We start from the raw sequence: 23,814 nt of genomic DNA, 5'->3' as shown, positions 1-23,814 counted from the left end.
TTATTCCATGTGATGAATTTGTTATATAGAAAAATAATAATCTAATTTTTTAAGGAATATTTAAAAAAGCGAAAAGATAAATTTATAATATATTATAGTTCTTAAATTAGTAATAAGAAAAAAAAAAAAATTCCTCTTTTTTGTTTATGTTTTTAATATCATAAATATAAACTTATTTATTTATACAATGACCACTTTAACTTTTAATATTATTTGATATTATTAAGGAAATATATATACATATTGTAGAAATTTTTTTTTTTTTTTTTTTTTTTTGATTTAACTAAATACAATGAATACCACAATTAAAAAAAAAAAAAATGCAAAATAAAAAATATCTAGACTATAATAAATTAAAAAAAAATGACAGATTAAAAAAGAATATAAAAGTAATTGACTCAATATTATTAAGTAATTTTAATAATGAAAAAAAATTAAATTTAATAAATAACTACTTTAGTTTATGCTCTAATAATGAACGTGATGCGTTCATATATAAATTAAAAAAAAAAAAAAAGGAAAAATTACGAAAAAAAATTAACCAAAACAATATAAAATTAAATTTATATAATTTAAAAAATTTTGAATATAGAAATAATTACACGTTTACACAAATAAAACATAATCAAGAAGACTTCTTTAAAGATATAATAAAAATTAAAGAGAAAGAAAAAAAAGATAATTCAAAACATGAAGTCATAAATATGTTAAACTACAATGTTAATAAACTTAATGATTTAGATATATTAAAAAGTGAAAATGAAAGAATAAACAGATATAATTACATGGAAGATAAAAAAAACCATTATGAAAATGAAGATGAAGACAAAGAAGAAGAATATATAAAAGAAGAAAATAAAGACGTAAAGGAAGATGAAAGTGAAAAAGAAGATGAAAAAGATGAAAATGAGAATAAAGTAAAAGGAAATAAAGGTGATGAGGATGAAAAAGTAGAAAATAAACAAGAGAAAGATGAAAAAAAATCAGAAGAAAAAAGAAATGAAATGCCTTTATATAATGAAGAAAAGTATATTGGTGATGTTTATAATTATGAATATGAAGATTTAATAAGTAACAAAACTAAAAATTTATATTCAGAAATAAATCAAGTAAACTTAAATGAATTACAGAGTTCTATTAAGAAGAAGAAAAAAAAAAAGAAAAAAAAAAGTGATATTTTGTTTGAATATAATAAATATGACAAAAAAAAAAGATTGAAGGAATATAATGATTCTTATAAAAAAATAAGCAATGTAGACAATTTTAATAAAATGAAAAAAAAATCATCTAGCATAAGTGAAGAAAAAAAATTTAGTTCATTCTTTAATATTAATGATATGGATAAACATATGAGTGATATTTCAAATGATGATTTAAAAAATAATGTGGAAATAAATTCTCATAATGAAGATAGTTTATCTACAAATAAAGAGCCATCTTCTTTAAATGATATAAAAAAATTAAATAAAGAAAAAAAAAAGAAAACACATTCATATGATAAACAAAATAAGTATAAGAATAACCATAGTGGAAATGATTATAAAAGTCATATTCAGTATGATAAACATAAAATGAATACACTTGATAACGAATCATGGAATGAATCATTGAAAGGTGATGACAATTCAAGTGAATATTCTAATTACGAAAAAAATATATCAAAATTTGATTCAAAAAAAAAAAAAAAAAAAAAAAATATTAATGAAAAAAATAATGATAAATTACTTAATTATTGCACGTATGATTACTCTAATAAAGAGAATGATGATAACGAATTATCATTAGAGAAAAAAAAAAATATATATATAAATGAAAATTTATCTATTAAAGATAATGTTTATGAAAGTTTTGTTAAAGAATATAAAAATCTTCAATCTTTATTTTCTTATAAGAATAAAATAGATGATCATTATAGTCCCTTTTCCAATATAAATGAAAATCTAGATGAAAAAAATTTTAAAAATGAAAATACTTTAATAGAAAATAATATTAATAAGTTATTCTCTTCTTCTCATGAAAATAATTCTAAGAAAATTTTTATTAATTATATAAATACCGAAGATATAGATACTTTTGAAATAAATAAAAAAAGTAGTAAATTTGAATCCTTAGATAATTTTAATTATGATAACAACTTAAATCAAATAAATGAATCACAAAGACTATATAGTGTAATCAGCAATGACACTTTTAAATTCAGTCAGGGATATACTGAAAGAAGTTCACATAAAGAAAGTAATTCATTTTTAAAAAAAAAAAAAAAAAAAAAGGAAGATAATAGTAAGTCTAAGCAAATAAAGCTAATGACCAAGAGAAATAAATATTCGCATAATATTAAACTTGGGGATCATAGCGAATCGTATCATTATAATTTTAAAAAATTAGATACTTTTCCGAGTTCATTAAACTTTTATAATATAACGTCAAAAAGTAGAGGTAAATTTAATTCAGAAATGAGTAAATCTTTTTGCATTTCAAATAGTTGTAATAAAATATTTTACAATGATAATAATTGTGAAAATGAAACAATAAATTCCAAAAAAGTGTCTAAAACAAAAATGAGTAATGAGCACAACTTGAATGATTCTAGCTTAACTTTTAATCGAAATTTTTTTAAAGATCATACATATGAAGAACAAAAAAAAAAAAAAAAAAAAATGAGTGAACACATTTCAAACTATTTCAATGATTCTTATTTTATTGATAAGAATTCAATGTTTTCAATAAATGATCAACGCGATTTTACAGATAATGATATTCCAAACAAGAATGAATATAAAAAAAAAAGAAAAAGTACTCAAGAGTTAATCGACGAGGATTTCACAACAGAAAATAGTAATATTAGCGGTGATAATAATATTAAGAGTAATGATGAGGATAATAAAAAAATAAAGAAAAATAAAGAAAAAAAAGGCCAAATGAATAATGGACTAATTAAAAAAAAAAAGAATTTGAGGTATAGAAAAAAAACAAATTTCCCTGTTGAAGAAAAATTTAAAAGTTATAATATTTCAAAAGAGCAATATATATTAAATTATAATAATAACAATTTTAATTCTATTCTAGAAAAAAAAAATAAAGAAAATGATAATAGAAATATATTTAAATATTTTAAAACAGACAACACTGAAGAAGGCGAAGAAACAGAAGAAAATATAAAAGGTGAAGAATTAGGAGTAGAAGAGATAAAAAAATTCAACAAAGATTTTAAAGAAGAAAATAAAGATGAAAATGTTAACGAATTTTTTAATTCAATAATAGAAAATAATGTTTCAAAAAAAAAGAAAAAGGAATATAGTTTATTAAAAGAAACTATGGTAAAAGAGAAAAAAAAAGAAAAAGAAAAAGAAAAAGAAAAAAAGGAAAAGCAAAATTCCCAAAATATTTCAAAAATGAAAATAGACGAAGATGCAAATTTGGAAATAGAAATATCAAAAAATGAACCATTACAAGATGACTTTTTAAAAAATGAAAATTTAGAAAAAAAAAAAGAAATATATACAAGACATGCTTCTGAAGAAAAAAATAAAAAAAGGCAGAGTAATGTTAAAGAAGAAGAAACTTGTTTCAAAATCAATGATCAAGGATATGAAAAAAAATCACTTTCTCCTAACTTAAAAGGGTATGATTATGAAAATAATGAAGGAAAACAAACTAATTTAGAAGAAAATAATTTAAAAATGAGTAATATATATTTTAACAACATAAAAAAAAATGATACAAAACAAGAAAAAATTAGAAATCAATATAAAAAAAATAATAATAATTTGATAAATGATAATTCTCAATGGAATAAAAATAATTTAGATGAATTTTTTTCAAATAATAATTTTTTTCACATAAAAGGAATAAAAGAAAAAAAAAATAGTATGTCAAATTTTGTTATAAAAGGAGATATTTCAGATAAAACTGATGAAAGAGGTGATATTGACATAAAAATAGAAAAAAAAAATACATATGATGATCCTAATAAAATTAATTATAAAAACATTGGAAGTAGTAAAATAGATGATTTTTTAGGCTTTCATAAAAAAAATAATGAAGTTATTAATTTTTATAACAATTTCATCAATGAAGGTAAGGAGAACATTAATAATAGTAGTAATGATAGTAATAATAATTACAATTATAATGTCAGTGATCAAGATATTATTAGTAATAAAAATAAAATTCTTAATAATAATAATAATGACGATGATGATAATAATAATAATAATAATAATAATAATAATAATGACGATGATGATAATAATAATAATAATAATAATTATAATAATATTATTAATAATAATAATAATAACAATAATAATATTAATAATAATAATAATATTAATAATAATAATAATATTAATAATAATAATAATAACAATAACAATAATAATAATAATAATAATAATAAGGATATCAATGATGATGTTGATAAAAATGACATTAGTACAAAAAATTTTAAAAATATTAAAAACATATTATTATCATTAGAGTTAAATAATGAGGAAAAAATTGATAAGATTAGAAAATTATTATTTTATTCGTCATATGAAGAAAAAAAATATATAATGAATGAAGTATTAAATATTTTATATATCTATCCTCAATTATATAATACATGTATAGTTAGCCTATTTTATATATTCATTTTAGATAATGAAACATTTGAAAAGAATTTTAAACCAGATGATTTAATTTATATATTTAACGATAAGATAGATTTCAGATACGCAGAATGGTTTCTTAAAACATATCTTTTTTATAAATATAAATTTTCAAATGCAACATATTCAAATGAATATTATAAAAAATGTTTTAAAAAAAATTATTTGAAGGATAATATGAATAATGAGGTATATAAAGAAAGCTTAAAAAATATGAACGAAAAGAAATATAAAAAAAAGCTGTATTCTAACAATTTTTATAAAGGTAAAAAAAAAGTAATAATAATGAAAAATAAAAATTTTGATAATTTTTTTGAAGGCTATAATTCAAACATTGATTCATCTGATAATTTTTTTTGCGAATTTTCTGATGTTGAAAAAGACTTTTATACATTTTGGAAAAATTTAGAAAATTTAAAATATGTAGGCTATAATGAATGTAAAATATTATTAAAAATTTGTTTAAAAAATGAAAAAGAAAAAAATGTTAATAAAATTAGCTCTACAAAAATTCGAGATTTAGTTGTTTCTATATGGTGTAATATACCGTCTTCGAAACCGAAAAAATCCTTCGTTAAATTAATATATAATTGGATAAATAATAAAAAAGACGATTTGAATAAAAAAAAAAATTTATTTTTTTTATTAAGAGCAGAAAAAGAACATAATCCTAATTTATCCAAAATATGCTTTACTTATTTTCTGAATTTTTTAATTAAATATAAAGAGAATTGTTCAAATGATATTATATATACCTTATATTTAATAGAGCCCGATGAATTAATGAATTATTCAAAAAAATTTTTTCAAAATCATAAAATTAATTTTAATCAATTTATATCTATTTGGAACATCATGTGCATTTTATTTTGGGACACGAAAAAAATAAGTCATTTCACTTTTTTTCAAAAAAATGAATATTACTATTATGATTTCATGCTTATTTTTTTAAAAACATTTTATGAATATATTTGTTTAAATAATGATATGAAGGAGAAAATGAAGTTAAATTTAAAAAAAAAGTTTTTGCCTGATCATTGTAACAATACTAAGGATAAAAAAAAGAAAAACGTGATTTCTCATAAAAATATTTCTTATACTTCATCTAAAGAGGATTTTTTAGTTACTAACACTATGAATAAAGAAGAAATTAAAGAAGAAAATGAATATTTAAATCTTTTTGATATTGAAAACATTATAAATAATTTTAATTTTAATGACTTTGTAAACAATGAGATAAAAAGAGAAAACTATTTTGATATATATTTCAATGGATACTTATTTAATAATGATCATAATTGTGAAAAAATAAATGGTAGCAAAATAAATATGCATATATATATAGTAATATGAAAAAATTAGTATTTTAATGATATATTATTCCACTTTTTTTTTTTTTTTTTTTTTTCAGAATGGAAAAGTAATGATTATACTAATGAAAATATAAATAGTAGTGTATTATCATGTAATTTAACTTTGCAAAATAACAGGGAATGCAGTAATTTTATGAGTGGTAATAATGAAATAGAAAATTTAATTTTTTTAGGTATTTGTATAAAAATTGTGGTATGTAGAATTTCTTGTCTTTTAAATGCAAAGTCATGTTTAAAACAATTTCATTATTTCTTAAATCATAAAATATTGGGTCTGAAAACTTTTAAATATTCATATGTAGTTTTAGTATATTTCATTCCATTTTTCAAAAAATATTTTTTTTTATGGAGATTTATTGAGCATGAAATCGATTATGAAATTATGAGTTTAATTAAAGAAATTATAAAAGATTTAGAAAATATTCAGAATGATAATAATGAATCAAATATTAGTAATTATAATATCTATAATAATTCCAATAACATAAAAGAAATACATAATTCTAGCGTAGTCAGCAACCCGATAAACTGCAATCATTTATCCTCTTTATCTAATATCTCGCCATTTGATGAAAATAACAATATCAAAAGTGAAAAAAATAATTTTAAAAATGATATTTTCCTAAAAGAGGAAGAGAAAAAAATGAGAAATCTCAAAGATATCAATATAAATCTTGGCAATAATTATTATTCTAATAAGAATAATTATTTCGTCGACACAAAAAACAGCAGGGACAATAAATTTGACAATATAGATAGTAGGGTAAATAAGAATTTTAGTAATAATATTAGCAATAAAATTTATAATATAAATAATGAAGTAAGTAATAAATTTAATAGTATTAATAATAAATATGATGTTGATATTTTTTTTGAAGAAAATTTAAAAAATGAAAAATTAAAATCAAAAAAAAATTATTCATTAAAGAAACGTTCAGAAGAAAACTTAGAAAAAATGAATAATAATTCTTATTCAGATTTTCAGTTTTTTTTTAATAAAAGGGATTCAGAAAAACACATTGCTAATAATCATTTATTTAAAAATTATAAAGGTGAACATAATAGTGTTAACAAGAATACATTAGAGAATAACAACGTTAAAGACTATGCAACGAATTTAGGTTTCAGTAAGTTAGGAGATGATCATTTTTTATCAAAAAAAAATATTTCTAATATGAAAAATTGTGAAGAGAAAAACAATATACAGGGATTAAAATTGAATAACGAATGTGTACCACTGTACAATGAACTAAATGAGAATAGTTTTGCTTCTGAAAACTTGCCTAAAGTAAAAGTATCATCACCAAGATATGATATTTACGATAACGTTAACAATGATATATTTAAAAATTGTTCAGATATATATTATAATAAAAAAAAAAGTAGAAATACATCATATTCATTTTTTAATCAAGATGATAGTCCTTCAAATATATTAAAGCCATCATTGGATTATTTTTTTAGGGAGCCAATATCTCAAAATAATGGATTCAATAAAAGTATAAACAAATATAATGAATACTTAAATAATCCTAATAATATAGATTGTAATTTAGAAAATATAAAAGCACACAAAAAAAACGATGAATTTTTTTATACTAGTCCTATAACGAACGAAAATTATAGTATTCAGACAGAAAAGAATTATTCGAAAAGCCATGCATTAAATGATAATTATAATGAAATAAAATTTAGTAGTGATTTTTTGGAAGAAAATTTTTTTGATAATAAAAAGAAAAAAAAAGAAAGAAGCGAAAAGAAAAAAAAAAAAAAATATTTAATGCTACGTATTGATAAATCAGAATTGAAAAAAATGAAAAAAAGAGAAATGCAACATCCCCCTGTTGGACTAAAAAATTTAGGAAACACATGTTACCTGAACAGTTTATTACAAGCATTATATAGCACCGTATCTTTTATAGTTAACTTATTTTTATTTAAAATTAGCGGAAACAAAAAAAAAGACCAACACCAAGCATTAAATAAAGAGGAAATATGTAAAGGAGCACCAACTGAAGAATCAGAGCACTTTTTAGAAGAATTAAAAAGTTTTTTTAAAAAAATGACAATTACGAATAAACCATACATATCTACTGAGCAAGTATTAAATATCCTTCCAAGTGAACTTAGTAACAAAAAGCAGCAAGATGTAACTGAAGTGTTTAGGTATATATTTGATAAATTAGGAGGGTCAGATAAAGAATTTTTAAGATTAATTTTTTCTGGAGTTATAGTTCAGAAAGTCCAATGCCAAAAATGTCTTTATATTTCAAAAAAAGAAGAAATTATACATGATTTATCATTTCCTGTTCCCATGCATACTACTGAGGACTTGTCAATACAAAAGTTTTTCGATACTTTTGTTCAGAAAGAAAAAATATATGGCAGTAACAAATACAAATGCTCTAAATGTAATAAAAGAAGAAATGCTTTAAAATGGAATGAAATTTTATCACCTCCTTGTCATCTTATTTTGATATTAAATAGGTAAAAAAAAGAAAAAGCAGTAACAATTATCACAATTTTTTAAATAGTATTAATAGTACAATTGTATATATATATATAATTTTATTTTTTGTTATTTTATTATAAACAAATGTATGTATTTTTATAGATATAACTGGTCTTTTACATCTAATGAAAAAAAAAAGATAAAAACTCATGTGAAAATAAATTCAAAAATAATTGTAAATAATTTTGATTATAAATTATATGGAGGAATAATACATGGGGGGGTATCAGCATCATCAGGTCATTATTATTTTATTGGAAAAAAATCTGAACATAGAAAAAAAAATAAAAATGAATGGTATCAAATGGATGATTCAACTGTTACTAAAGTAAATTCAAGACTAATAAATGATATTTCAGAGGATATATCAAATGATCATACACCTTATGTTTTATTTTATCGATGTAAGCAAGCACCTACTTCTCCTGCTTTGCATTTTTAATATATATATATATATATTTTTTTTTTTGTATTCATTTTTTTTGTCCAGTTTTGTTTTTTAATCTATCATAACTATAATAGCAATAATTATAATAATAATAATTGTAACTAATATGTAAGATTTTATCTATTTTTTCTTATAATTTGATTATTAGTATTCATATGTTTTGATTTTTACTTTTTTTTTTTTATTGTTAAATATTTTAATTATTGTATAAACAATTTAGTGTTTTTAATTAAATATTTATTATTTACATTTATATTATTTTTAATTACATTTTTTTTACATTGCATGTTTTTTTTTTTTTTTTTGGTAATAAATTTAAGCCTGAAGTTAAATTATAAAAAAAAAAAAATATGAATACATATTTAAAATTTTTTTTTAATTGCCGATTTATTTGTTTTTTTTTTTAATCTACTTTATATATAATGTATATTTTGTTTTGAAAGTAAAAAATTTTAAAATATTTCATTAATAAGAAAAGAAACAATTTTTTCTTATGATAAATTTTGTATAACATTTTAAATTTAAAATTACGAATAAATATAGAAATAAATATAATTTAGAATGTACTACGCTTTATTTCCCATTTTAAAAAAGTTGTTTCCACTTCATATTCCTTGTTCAAAATACTCCCTCAAATTATTTCTGATTTTATTCTTCAAATGTTTAGTAATTTTAATAAATGCAAATAAAATTAAATATACAATGAAAAACCCATTAAAATTATTAGGAATTCCCCATAAAATACCATTGGCTACTTTTAAGACTAGGAATATGGAAACCTTTGTAAATTTTAGAAAGAATGATGCAAAACTAATAAATTATGCTTTTCTATATTATAAACTAAAATTAAATAATAGTAAATTAATTCAAAATGAAAGTTTTTTCAATGCAAGAAGGTTTAGTAATAAAAAAGCACATGAAAAAATAAATGTTAATGAAATGAAACGTCTAGGAATGTGCGAAAAAAGTAATGAACAAGAAGTAAATTCTATAAATGAAAATAATAATACAGATAAAGGAAAAGAAAATATAATTAATAATGACGAAAAGATATTATATTTAATAAACCCAAGAGGGTTTTGTAAAGGGGTTAGTAGAGCAATAGAAACAGTGGAGGAATGCTTAAAATTGTTTAATACTAAAATTTACGTGAAACATAAAATTGTTCATAATGATATAGTTTGCAGTGATCTGGAAAAAAAAGGAGCTATATTTATCGAGGATGTAAATGAAGTCCCTGATGGAAGCATTTTAATTTATTCAGCACATGGAATCAGTCCACAGATAAGAGAATTAGCTAAAAAAAAAAAACTAATTGAAATTGATGCAACTTGCCCATTAGTTAATAAAGTTCATGTATATGTTCAGATGAAATCTAAAGAAGGATATAAAATTATATTGATTGGCCATAAAAATCACGTAGAAGTTGTAGGTACTTACAATGAAGCACCTGAATGTACACATATTGTTGAAAAAGTAGAAGATGTAGAAAAATTAAATTTCCCACAAAACGAAAAGTTATTTTATGTTACACAAACAACATTAAGTATGGATGATTGTGCATTAATTGTAAAAAAATTAAAAGAAAAATATCCTCAAATACAAACAATTCCAAGCGGTTCTATTTGTTATGCAACAACGAATAGACAAAGAGCTCTTAATCAAATTTGTACAGAATGTGATTTAACAATTGTTGTTGGAAGTCAGTCATCTTCAAATGCAAAGAAATTGGTTTATTCATCACAAATAAGAAATGTTTCAGCTGTATTAGTTAATACGGTTGATGATTTTAATTTTGATATCCTTAAAAATGTTAAAAAAATAGCTTTAACTTCTGCTGCTTCAACTCCCGAAGTAGAAACACAAAAATTCGTACAAGTCTTGACTAATCCCCCTTTCATTTATAAATTAAAAATTTTTGATGGAGTTAAGGAAACCGTACCCAAATGGAAACTACCTAAGAACCTTTTAGATTATATAAAAGAAAAAAAACAAGATGAAACAAATTAATAAAGAATATTTTTAAATAGTTCTATTTATCTCAAAAAAAAAAAAAAAAAGTATTATATTTAGGAAAATAAAAATTCATGATATAAAAAAATGGACTATAAAGTAATTAAGAATAATTAAAAGGAAATGAACAATTACAGAAATATTAAAATTACAATAATTTAGGGATATTAATGCATATTGCTAATTTTGATAATATAACCATTAAAACAATATCCTTATGTATGCATTAAAAATCTATGAATTTTAATTTAATAAAAAAGTTATAGATTTTATCATAGTAATTTTGTATATTTATATATATATATGTATATAAACATATTTTTTATGAAAATCACATGATGTTTTTTTTAAAAAGCTATTAATATGAATTATTATTCATATAATTCCTATATTTATAAGTTTTATTGAAATAATTTTCTTGTTTATAATCAAAAATATTTATTTTTCATTTATTTAAATTATTATTTTTAACTAATTTTAGAGAATTTATCAATACATTTTTTTAAGAATTTGATTGTTCTATTTTACATATTTTAATTTTTTTAACATAAAACACAAAATTTTAGTTTATTTAAAAAAATTTAACTTGTTATTCTTATATAATGCCAAAACTTTTATAGAAATATTTTTAAATAAATTTTTATTTATTTTTTTTCTTTATAAATCAAAAATTAATTGTCTATGATTGATACATGATGCCTCCAATATTTAACTGATTCTAAATATTTCTCACGATTTAAATTAATACCACTTCCTCCTTCAGTTATTAAAGTATTTCTTAGCATAGTAATTGGGGTCATAGGTAATTCATAATCTTCATCTTGAGGTTTTATACAAATTATCGAATATAAACAGTTTGATTTTTTATGTGGAATAATTTTTGTTTCTTTATTTTCTTTTTCTATTTGTTCTCTTGAGTATAAAATTAAATCTAAATATTTTGCTTTCCTTATATCTGTTATATCTTTTTTTGATATCCATCTAATTAATACAGGCAATTCATTATCTCTTCTAGATATATAATCTGTTTTTATTAAGTCTCTATTTTTATCAGTAATTTCTATTGTTTCAATTGTTGCATCAGTAAAATTTTCAATAAATATATGCTTACAAAAACCTGCATAGCCTGGTACAACTTTAATCTTTTTTTCTTTTATTAATTCATTTACTTTTTCAATAAATTCCGTTTTATTATATGGAATATAAGAACAGGATTTTTTTGTTTTATCAAACTGTTTGTAACAAAATTCATCCAAATCTACTTCACAAAAATCCATTTCGTACTTCTTTAAATATATCTTTCTTTTCTCTTTAAAAAAAAAAAAATTACTTTTTATAAAAAATAAATTTTTATTTTTCAAATAGTATGTAACTTTATTCATGTAAATAATTCTAATTTGCTTTAAAAATATTATATAAATAATGTATGTTATATATTTTTTTCTGGAGATATATTGTATAAACATAATTTTCTTTTCTGAACTAAATTGTATAAACCATTTAAATTTAAAGTAAAAGTAATTTAAAAAAAAAAAATAATAAAAATATAGTAATTAATTATTTTCGTTGAAAAGAATTTAATGTTCATCCTGATGAAAAAAATTAAAACACTTCAGAAAAATACATATATATGCATATAAATATTTTGAGTGAATATTAATAATTATATATATATATATTTTTCTTAACAACATACAAAGTTATGCATTTTTTAATTTTATATTTTTGAATTATTTAGCTTTTACATCATTAGATAAAATTACAAAAAAAAAAAAAAATGAAAAAATTAAAGAGATAAATTTTTTTAATAACAAATATAATAATAGTTTATATCTATTAAAACCAATGAAAATCAGTATTCCTTTTTCTCCTTTTTTAAATTTTATATTTGTTTATATAAAAACAAAAATTTTCAGTGATTATATATTTATTTCAAAAGCATAATGGAAGTTTATGATTATGATAAAATTAAAAATAAACTATTTTTTTAAAAATGTGAACAACATTTTTTTTTACAAAGAACGAAGGAAATTAATTCTTTGTAAATTTTATTCTAATAAAACATATTTCTTAAATAATTCAGAAAAAGAAGAAAAAAAAATTTATAAAGAAAATAATGTAGAAAATAAGGATTTGGTTTATGGAGATTTAAAAAAGAATAAAATAAATATAGAAAAGTTAAAAAATGATATTATAGGTATAATTAAAGATGTAAAATCAATTGAAAATAATGAAATAGTTATATATAATTTTATTGATATAATTCTTCATTTAAAAAATAATTTAAATATTTTATTATATTTAAAAGAAAAATATCTTATTGGATATCTTTGGTCTATATCTAAAACCATAAATTTTTTAGAAAAAAAGAAATTAATGAACAATGAAATAATCTTAAATTTGAAATATCTTTTCGTTTACATTGCTAATTCAGTTATTAAAGAAAAAGATTTACAATACAATAACACTTATATTAATCTAAAACAGTTTATTTTTTCAGTTCTATCCATTAGAATAAATAACAATGATATAAATGAAATTAACGATGGTAAGTTTTATAAAGATGAGGATTTTATGAATTATTTATATAATTATAAAAGTAAATTTAAGGATGAGAAAAAAGTAAATAAAGAAGAAAAAAATAAACAGCAAAGAAAAAAAAAAGCAAAAAATAATAAATTTAATGATAGCAATAATGTATATAGTTTGAAAAATAAAAACTGTTTTTTCAGTATTTATAAAAAAAATATATTTATGAACGTATTTAACTCATTACAATATTATATTATAGAAAAGTTAAAATGTATTAATCTAGATGTTAAGACAACTATTAATTTCTTAGAATACTCTAATAAAAATATGAATTATAATATAAAAATATTAATTAGTAATATATTATTAAATAAATTTCATTCTAATCAGAATATTTATGATTTTTCTATTTTTGAGTTGTGTAGATTAATAAATATAATAGTAAACTATAATATAAGAAATGCAGATAAGCTTATATCAATTATTGTTAATTTATTATTATATGAACAAATTTATATACAAAATGAAATTATATTTAACTTTAATTTATTATTACTAGATGAATTTTATATAAATGACACAAATTTTTCTAAATATGTTTTAAAAAAAAATTCAATTAAAAATTTTAACTTATGGCTTCATAATGGGAGTAAAAGAGACATTTCCTCTTTAATAAGAGATTTTTCAAGAATCAAAATTATGAATAATAACTTATATAAAATTTTAATTGAATGCTTTTTATATAAAATAAATTACGTAGATATTAATAAGTTGACTGATTTATTTGAATTTCATAATAGCATAAATATTTTAGATAAAAATTATAATTTAAGTAAGGTTAAAAATTCTGATACAAATATTTCATACAGCAAAAACTATATGAAAAATTTTAAAAAATATGATTCATTTAAATTATCATCAAATATAGTAAACACATACAAAATAGATAACTGTAGAGAAAATAAATTAGATAATAATTTAAATAGAGAGAATAAAACAAAAATAAAAGAAGATATTTTAAAAAACATTTCTACTAATAACATTTCGAGATATCAGGGAAGCAATAATTTTATAATGAATATGAAATATATAGAAGAAAGAAAAGATAATAAATATGATGAAAAAAATATTAGCATATCGGAAATAAGGAATTGCGTTGATGTTTTGATAGGCTTAGCGAATGTTAAATATTTTTACGAAAAATTTATACATTTTTTTGTTCATAATATAGTTAAGAATGAATATTTTTTTAACTTGAAAAATATCCAAAATATTATTTTAGTTAAGAGAAATTTGCTAATTTTAGAATACAATAATTTACTTATTTTAGAAAAATTATTTAATTTTATTATAGAGAATCATAAGATTATTGAAATAAAGCAACTAATAATGATTTTCTATTCAATATATAGTTATATTATTAAACAGTATCAGTCGAAAAATGTAAAATACAATAGTAATACTAACAATTTATTTTATACTTCTAACACTCTTAAAAATGATGATTACTATATAGATAAAATTAAAGAGAATAATGAAAAAAAAAAAAAAAAAGAAATTATATTGGAGTTATATAATATGAAAAATAAATTATTTAATCAATTATACAAATTATCAGATATTATATTTTTAAGAAAAGAAGAAATTAATTCTCTACAAGGTTTAGTTAATTTTTATTTTTCTTTAGTTAATAGCATAAATGCTTTATCTATAGAAAAATACAGTTTATTTTATGAAAAATTTTGGTATTTATTAAGGAAAGAAGGAAAAAAGAATATAAAAGTACAAACTATTGCTCAAATTTTTTTATTACACTATAAAAACAATATGATACATAAGAAACTGTTTTTATATTTACTTGATGTTTTTATTACTTCTTTAGCAGTTGATATTAATAATATGTGCGCTATTACTTTTATATCATATCATTTTAATATTATAAATAAATCTTTCTTTAATTTTATTTTAAATATGTTATTTAAAGAAATAAAAAATAGGGAAGAACAAAGAATAACTCTAGTTAACAATATTAAATATGATTTAAATAATAATGAAAAAAAGAATAAAAAGGTAGAAACAATGATGTTATATAAAAATAGTAGTATTAATAATAATGAGTTATCTTTTATTGAAGAATATAGATTAAATGAAGGAAATATCATTAGTGATTTTAATAAGAGCATAGTTTATAACACATTTGATGAAAATTATGATTTTTTTAATGATTTAAATAATTTTTTAGGTGTTAATAATAATAATTCAAAGGAGGAAATATATAATAAACTAATTAAATGTATATGGCCTTTAGTTTTAAGCAGTTTTTTTCTTGAAAGTTCAAAAATTACATTTCTGAAAATTTGTTTACTACTAAAAAAGATATTCAAGAATAAAATTATTTTGAATGAAGAAGAACGTAATATAGTATATCAAATAATGTTAGGTTTAAATTTATATTATAAGAAAAATAATTTAAAAAATCATTTAAATGTCCCTGTTACTTTTTATATTCCATATAGCATACTAAAAGAGGCAATAAAAAATAACATCAATTTACAAAAAAAAATAAATATATCTAGTTTTCAATATAAAATTTCTAACTATTTTAATAAAAAAAGAATAATGTATAAATCAGAATATTCTTTAAAATATGGCATAATAGTTGATTTTTTACTTTATAGAAATAATAAACCATTTTTACTGTTGGAAATTGACGGAATATATCATTATAATATATCCAATGAAAATAACTATGAGTTAAAGTATAATAATATATTTTTAATGAAAAATGGAAGAACAATATTTCGTAATAATTTAATGCAAGTTTTATACCAACTGAAATTTATATCAATACCTTGGTTTTTTTTTTTACAATCTGAATCCTTTAAAAAATTACAAATTATATTGAAAAAAAATGAACTGTAGAGAGAAAAAGAATTAATATTTTAGAAAAAAAAAAACATATAAATATACATATGTTAATTTTACACATTAAATTTTTCCTTAAGCCTTTTTTTGAGTATTTTTGTTTATATTTTTTTATAAATTTTTCGATTTTTTTTTTTTTTTCATTAAGAAAAATTTAGTTATTTTTGTTTAAAAAAAAAAAAATTATAATAAATATGTTTTAAAAGAATCTATACGCATATATGTTATATATGTATTTTTTTTTTTTTTTGAGTTAAAATTTTCTTAATGTATATCCCATAAAAGGAGGTTTGTATGCATGCGTATGCCACATATTTGGTTCGATGAAATCTAGTCATATATAAAATAAGTATTCATTTTTTTTTTTATTGCATATTAAATCTCCTAATTATTAAAAAGAAAAAACTGTCTGAATTAATATTTTAAATATGTGTAAACTATAAGGTAAATTAATTTTTATTTACATTTACATATTTTTAATAGAAGTGATATTGTCTAAAATAAATTTATAAAGAAGAAATAATTTACATATACATATATATATATATATATATATATATATATTTGTTTATAAAATAATGAATTACAAAAAGCTGAATGGGTAATATTCAGGATTTGATTGGAGTTATATTAAAGAATTAAGTTAAAACTTTAAAAAAAAAAAAAATAAGGGAGAAAAAGAGTTTAGGGGGGGGGGAAAAAAAAAATAAAACACAAAAATTAAAAAATTATTAATATTTACGTTAAGAAGAAAAAATATTTACATATATATATGCACATATATATATATTACTTAAAATGGTATTTTTACAAAATGAAAGAGGAAAGGAGAACTTTTTTAAAAAATATTTTATAAAAAGTATAGATATAAATAAATTATCAATTACACAAAAATATTTAATATTTACATTATTCTGTATCTATATAACGACATGCGTAGGAATATTTTTTAATTGGATATCTTTATCAGACTTTTTTTATAGTGGAAATGTATACATAAATTATTGTAATGAACAAAATAAAAATATAAAAAATGAAAGCACTCAAAAGTATAGTTGTGAAGAACAAGATAAAAAGGTTCAATCTTTGTATCCAATTATTCTTTGTTCTAATTTTATTATGTCAGCTATATCCGGTATTTTTTTTGATTATTGTGGACCGAAAATTACAGCATTGATTGGACATAGTTTTAATATACTTTCTTGGATTTTAATTGGATTACAAGGAGAAGGAAACAATAGTATAATTTTTGGTGGTATATTTTTAGGATTATCTTGTGATTCCACTTTTATTCCTATTCTTAATTTAATTTATTTATTTCCTAAACATCATACTGTTTATACTGTTATATTAGGATGCTGCGCTTCTTTAAGTTTTTCCATACCAATATTTTTAGAATTATTTTCTAAAGATAATGATTCAAATTCTTTTCAGTTAATTTGCTTTTTATATTGTATTATTATTTTAGTCCCCTTTTTCTTTGTTTTACTAATTTTTCTTCCGTGGAAACATATACAAACTCCCACAGAAGAAAATATAAAAACTCGTAATACTACTATCCAAGAACTAGAAAGTTATGTCCTTTCATATCATATGGGAGACGTAAAGTCAAATAATTCTAAAACTGATACTACAGAAAATCAAAATAATTCATTAGGTAGAGAAAATCATCAAGAAAAAGAAAAAATAAAAGACTTTGTTAGAAATAGTAATACTTTAGACATGATAAAATTGAAAAATGAAAACAGTAAAAAAAATGAGGATAATCAATTGTTGGAATATGAAGAAAAAAAAAATTATTTAGGGAAAGAAAATTTATTTCAAGAAATAGAAAAAGAAAAAAAATTACATTCATTATCTGAAGATAAAGATTTTAATGAACAAATAAATTTATCCGTTTCACAAAGCATAATTTTAAGAAGAAAAGATAAAATAGAAAGTAGTAAAATTAATGAAAATTTTTCAGAGGATGACGTTGAAAAAAGAAAAAGTACACCTAAAAATGAAGAAGACAATATAGAAAAAAAGAAAAAACACAAGTACAGCATCCTAAGTAACTATTGGCAAGAAATTAAATTGATATTCTTTTCCTTAAAATATATAAGTATTTGCTATTATTTTACCATATTTAATTTATCTTTAGTAAATTATAATGAATGTGCTAAATTATTTTTTAAAGACTACAATGATATACAAAATTTACTTAAAATATTTGGCCCTTTATCAGTCTTTCCTTGTGCTTTATTGGGATTTTTAATTCGAAAAATTCATATACTTCCTATAATATTTTGTTTACTGATGAGTAATATATTCATGTACACATTTGCTGTTTTAAAATTAAAAATTTTTGCTTATTTTAGTTCTTTTTGTTATTTAATTGTAACTGGATGTTATACTACACAGCTTTATTGCTATATTCAACTTATGTTTCCAAAGTGCCATTTTGGAAAAATTGCTGGAACTACTAGTATGATAAGTGGCTTATTATCTTTATTAAACATACCTATTTATAATTATTATATTGTAGATTATAACAATAATGATCCTAATCCTTTTGCATATATTGTTATTGTACTTTTAATTTCTACATTTCCTCTCCTGTTTTATATTTATAAGGAAAATAGAAAGGAAATGTTAAATTTATAAATATTCAAGTTTAAAATATTATTTATAAAAAAAAAAAAAAAAAAAAAAATATAAATAAATAAAATCAAATATATTTTCGTATAGCGAGAATATAAATATTAAACGATTCTAGGATTCTCAAAATTTAAAAAAAAATTACTTCAATATATGTTCTTAATAATTTTTAATAAGTAGTTACTAAAAAAAAATTTTTTAATTAAAATTTGAGGCAAATAAAAAGGAATACATTTAATTTATACATATAAAAAATTAGAAACTATTAATTATTAATAGAATATTGATAAATTTATTGATTTTCTATTGTGCACTTGCTAAAATAAAGTCATTAAAATATGAACTAAATACCTAGTAAAAGTGTATCAAATAAATCAATAATAACAAAAAAAACAATTGTATTTTTGCATGAGAGAAATTATAGAAAATAATGAATAGTTAGATAAAAGAGAAAATAAAAAAAAAATAAAATATATTTTTTTAGTGAGAATAGCTCATTAGCTGGATTTATTTATTAAAAAAAATAAAATATATAGTAATATTTATTAACAAAATACATAAAATTATTTTGTTAATAGAAAACTTTTGGGAAAATTTATAATCATAAAATTATAAATTTAATTAATTATTATTTTAATAAAATATAATAAAAATACATAAAGTGAAAAATAGAAAAATTATAATGTAAAAAATACCATTAGAAACATTATTTTTTTTTTTTATCTTATTGCATGCTATTTTATTATATTTACATGGTGAAATTAAAATTAGGGTATACCTTGTTTTTTTTAAGTTTATTTTAATGCATTTAGTAGAAAACAAAAAAAAAAAATTTTTTTTTTTTCGTATATTTTATATTATACTATATCTTTTGTTTTTTTTTTAAATTATAAAATTCAAGGATGCATATATCATGAACTTTTGTTCTATTTTGATCAAAAGTGTAAGAGGTATATATTTCTAATAATTTGTTGTACTTGTTTTTTTTCTTTTTCCATATCAACTACAAGACAGGTAAATGCAAATAAAATAAAATATATATTTTATGTTTATATAAGAATTTAAGAAATATATATATTTTTGAAGTCTTACAAATTGGTGAATAGTTACAAAGATGAATAACTCATCATATATATAGTGATTTTAAATCTTATTATTACTTATTTCTATATAAAAATTCATAAAAAATATTATTTCATTTATAGGAATAATACTTCAATAATGCAAACATAAGAGAGAATATATATACGAGAATCTACTACTACACTTAAACATTTAGATTTATGCATGTAAGTGTAAAGGCAAATCCTTCTATATATATGTATATATATTTTTCACATGTAAAAATAAAATTGGAAGATAAAATGAAAATTTGTGTACAAAAAAGTATTATACTAATATAAAAAATATATATGCAAATAAAAAAGTTAAAAAAGGTGAAATATACTGAATAATAGACTATTCATTGCTATCAACGTTGATATGTAGTGGAGCAATTTATGTAACATTTACAATTATATATATTCATAAAAATTTCAATAAAAATATAATATGTTTTAAATAAAAAATTTCTTGTAACATTAAAAAAATTTATAAAATTTACCTTAAAATATAATTTATTTGAAATATTTAAATGTAGTTTTTACTTTAATATTTCATAAGACCATTCGATTTATCATATATATATATTATATATACATAATATGTATTATTACAACTTAATTATTTTTTACAAAATACTATCATGAAATATTAAAAAAAAAATAAATAAAATATAATAATTAAAAAAAAAAAAATTTATAAAAAAAAAAACAAAAATTGCAAACACAAAAAATAAACCCAAAACAAAAAATCAAAATTTTTTATTGAATGCAGGAAGAATATTATATCTGTATTAATAAATATAAATAAATATATTTATATATGCATTTATTTTTTGAAAATATTATAATTTCATTATTTTCTTGAATAAATAAAAATAGAACAACCTCATAAAAATTAAAAATTTTTAATTTTTTTTTCCTTAATTTATTATTTTTTTTTCTTACATCTTGTAACGATTTTTTCTTTTTAAATTTAATTATATATATTTTTAAATTACATTATTTCATTTTTTTTTTTTTTTTACAAGTTGTAACATTTTCTGTTATTTAGTCATATTTTTTTTAATTAAAAAAAATTGATACGTGATTACGTATAGTTTAAAACTAAATTAAAAAAAACAATGAAAGAATCTTTATATGATAAGTTCATCAAGGGAGTAAAAGGATTATGGCTAAAGTCTGATCCAGAATTGCCAGGAGCTAAGCAAAAAACCCCATTAAATATAAGCCGGTTTTATTTGTTAATTATAATAGTAATATATACAGCAACCTCTGCATGTATATATTTTGATTGGAGTGCAGTCAGAAATTTATTATTAAAAGCTAGAAAATATGAATATTTAAATGTAGATCAGTATAGTGACATAACATTAACTCCACAATATAAAAGAATAAATAATTTATTACCAATGACTATAGCTATACATTTTACAACTTCGGTTTTTTGCGGATTTTTATTTGATCACATTGGACCTAAATTTACAGCAATTTTAGGACAACTGTTTAATATTATTTGCTGGATTCTTTTATCAATTGAAAGCACAACTGTAGATACAACTCTTATTGGATTTATATTTTTAGGATTAGGAGCAGATACAGCTTTCATACCTATTCTTACTGTTGCAAATTTATATCCAGATGCATCTACTTTTATTTTAACAGTTGTTGGAGCAGCAGCTTCATTAAGTTTTGCTGTTCCTGCAACATTAAATATAATTTATAACAATATTTCTAATATTTCATTTTCTTATATTTGTTATGGTTACATTTTTGTTATTCTTGTGCCTTGTCTATTAGTTGCAATATTCTTATTGCCATTAAAACCATTTAAAGGATTAGATTATTATTTAGAAAAGGATAATGAAAAAGTACAAAATCTGAAAGACGATGCGGTAATAAAACATAATAATATTAATGAAATAGAATTAGGATATATTGAATCATTAGATAAAATGAACAAAGAACATAGTGGCAGCCAATCAATTTATGAAATGGAAAACGATTTTGAAAAAATGAAAAATAAAACTAATAATATTAGTAATGAAAGTACGATGAATTCATCAAAGAGCATTATGGAAAGTAAAGATTTCCACATGAAAAGTATAAAATTATTTTTTAGAATATTAGTAAGTTATCCTGGTGTATGCGTTATTTCTTATTTTGTTTTATTTAATATTTCATGCGTTTTTTATGGAATGGTTAATGAAACATATTTTAGCTATGATAGATCTATTATAAACATTATTAATATTTTATTACCTGCTTCTTCTATACCTTGTATTATATTTGGAAGATTTGTAAATAAATATGGAGCTGCTTTAATTATTTTAATTATGAATGCATTTTCAGCGCTTATGCATCTTACTGCTTTAATTAAACACAAACTCGCAGGATTAATTTCTGTTTTTCTTTATATGTGTGTTACTAGTATGTATACTAGCCAAATTTATTGCTTCATTCAAAATTCTTTTCCATCTATTGTTTTTGGAAAATTACTTGGATTTGCTAGTTTGTGTGGGGGTACATTTTCTTTAATTTGTAATAATCTTTATGATTCTGCCATAAATCAAAATAATTCAAACATTGACCCTACTAATGTTTCCTTACTTTTAGTTGCCTCATTTATGATTATGTTTCTTCCTTTAAGTATATTATATGTTAGAAAATATGAACGATCCATTGAAAATATAGGAGAAAACAATAACTTAACGGAAAGTTAATTTTATTATGGGATTTATATATTTGTTAATTAAGATGATAATATAGACATTAATATTACTCCATTTATTGAGTTATCATTCATACATATATATTTTGTTATAAATATAGCATTATTTTAGTCTATATAAAAATATATATTTGTATAAAAAAATTTAAGGAACATTAGAGTAATTTTTATATCTATCTATTTATCTGTTTATCTATATATATATATATATATATATATATATATATATATATATATATATATATATATATAGTACAACACTTTTTTTTAATGATTTTTTAATAATGATTTAATTTTTAAAGATTTTTTAGCATAATTAACATAATTGTGCTATTTAATCCGCAATTATATTACAATTTTAATTTTTTTTTTTTTAATATTTTCTTTATTTCATACTTAATCTTTTTAAAAGTGTTGTTTAAATTGTTATTTTTATATTTGTAAAATTGTAGATTTTGTAATTTTATTGTTTTTTTTTTTTTTTTTCTTTTTTTAAACCTTAATACTGGAGCTTTCCCTTAATATTACAATGATTATTTAAATTATTTTTAAAATAACATTAAATATTAAAAAATGATACATAAAAATAATACATATTACATTCTATAAAAAAAAAAAAAACTCGCAAAATTTTTTATATATTAAGGGAAAAATAAATTTTTGATAAAATGAAGGTAATTAGTGAAACTCTTATGGTGGATTAGTAAAGTTATACGATTATATATATGAAGCATAAAAAATAAAATTTACAATAATTTTTTATAAAAATGCAAATTAAAATGGAGTTTATCATAATTTAAAAATTATCTAAGAAATGAATTTTTATTCTCATTCTTTTGAATATAAAAAATATTTTTGCTTGAATATAAAATAAATAAATAAAAAATA

At 19.2% G+C, this 23,814-nt stretch overlaps 6 protein-coding genes across 6 annotated transcripts; 5 read left to right on the top strand and 1 right to left on the bottom strand.

The window, feature by feature from the left end:
* Nucleotides 1-320: 320 nt before the first annotated feature.
* On the top strand, nt 321-8,979 carry UBP1 (ubiquitin carboxyl-terminal hydrolase 1, putative; the record flags this gene model as incomplete). The annotated part of the gene is made up of 3 exons (XM_028679917.1): nt 321-5,967; nt 6,064-8,512; nt 8,640-8,979. 3 exons carry the CDS (start codon nt 321-323, stop codon nt 8,977-8,979), a joined length of 8,436 nt encoding a protein of 2,811 aa, XP_028535588.1.
* Nucleotides 8,980-9,546: 567 nt separating this feature from the next.
* LytB (4-hydroxy-3-methylbut-2-enyl diphosphate reductase, putative) lies at nt 9,547-10,995 on the top strand (the record flags this gene model as incomplete). The annotated part of the gene is made up of 1 exon (XM_028679916.1): nt 9,547-10,995. One exon carries the CDS (start codon nt 9,547-9,549, stop codon nt 10,993-10,995), a length of 1,449 nt encoding a protein of 482 aa, XP_028535587.1.
* Nucleotides 10,996-11,669: 674 nt separating this feature from the next.
* On the bottom strand, nt 11,670-12,464 carry PRELSG_0212600 (conserved Plasmodium protein, unknown function; the record flags this gene model as incomplete). Its single annotated transcript, XM_028679914.1, has 1 exon — nt 11,670-12,464. One exon carries the CDS (start codon nt 12,462-12,464, stop codon nt 11,670-11,672), a length of 795 nt encoding a protein of 264 aa, XP_028535586.1.
* A 493-nt stretch (nt 12,465-12,957) lies between these two features.
* On the top strand, nt 12,958-16,452 carry PRELSG_0212500 (conserved Plasmodium protein, unknown function; the record flags this gene model as incomplete). Its single annotated transcript, XM_028679913.1, has 1 exon — nt 12,958-16,452. One exon carries the CDS (start codon nt 12,958-12,960, stop codon nt 16,450-16,452), a length of 3,495 nt encoding a protein of 1,164 aa, XP_028535585.1.
* Nucleotides 16,453-17,253: 801 nt separating this feature from the next.
* PRELSG_0212400 (transporter, putative) lies at nt 17,254-19,101 on the top strand (the record flags this gene model as incomplete). Its single annotated transcript, XM_028679912.1, has 1 exon — nt 17,254-19,101. The coding sequence occupies one exon, from the start codon at nt 17,254-17,256 to the stop codon at nt 19,099-19,101; it is 1,848 nt and encodes a 615-aa protein (XP_028535584.1).
* Nucleotides 19,102-21,319: 2,218 nt separating this feature from the next.
* Nucleotides 21,320-22,918, top strand: NPT1 (novel putative transporter 1, putative; the record flags this gene model as incomplete). Its single annotated transcript, XM_028679911.1, has 1 exon — nt 21,320-22,918. One exon carries the CDS (start codon nt 21,320-21,322, stop codon nt 22,916-22,918), a length of 1,599 nt encoding a protein of 532 aa, XP_028535583.1.
* Between the last annotated feature and the right edge of the window lie 896 nt (nt 22,919-23,814).

Source organism: Plasmodium relictum, assembly GCF_900005765.1.
Source record: "Plasmodium relictum strain SGS1 genome assembly, chromosome: 2".
Taxonomy (NCBI): Eukaryota; Apicomplexa; class Aconoidasida; order Haemosporida; family Plasmodiidae; genus Plasmodium; species Plasmodium relictum.
Note: the sequence above shows the minus strand (reverse complement) of the source record. Positions and strands in the feature narration are given on the sequence as shown.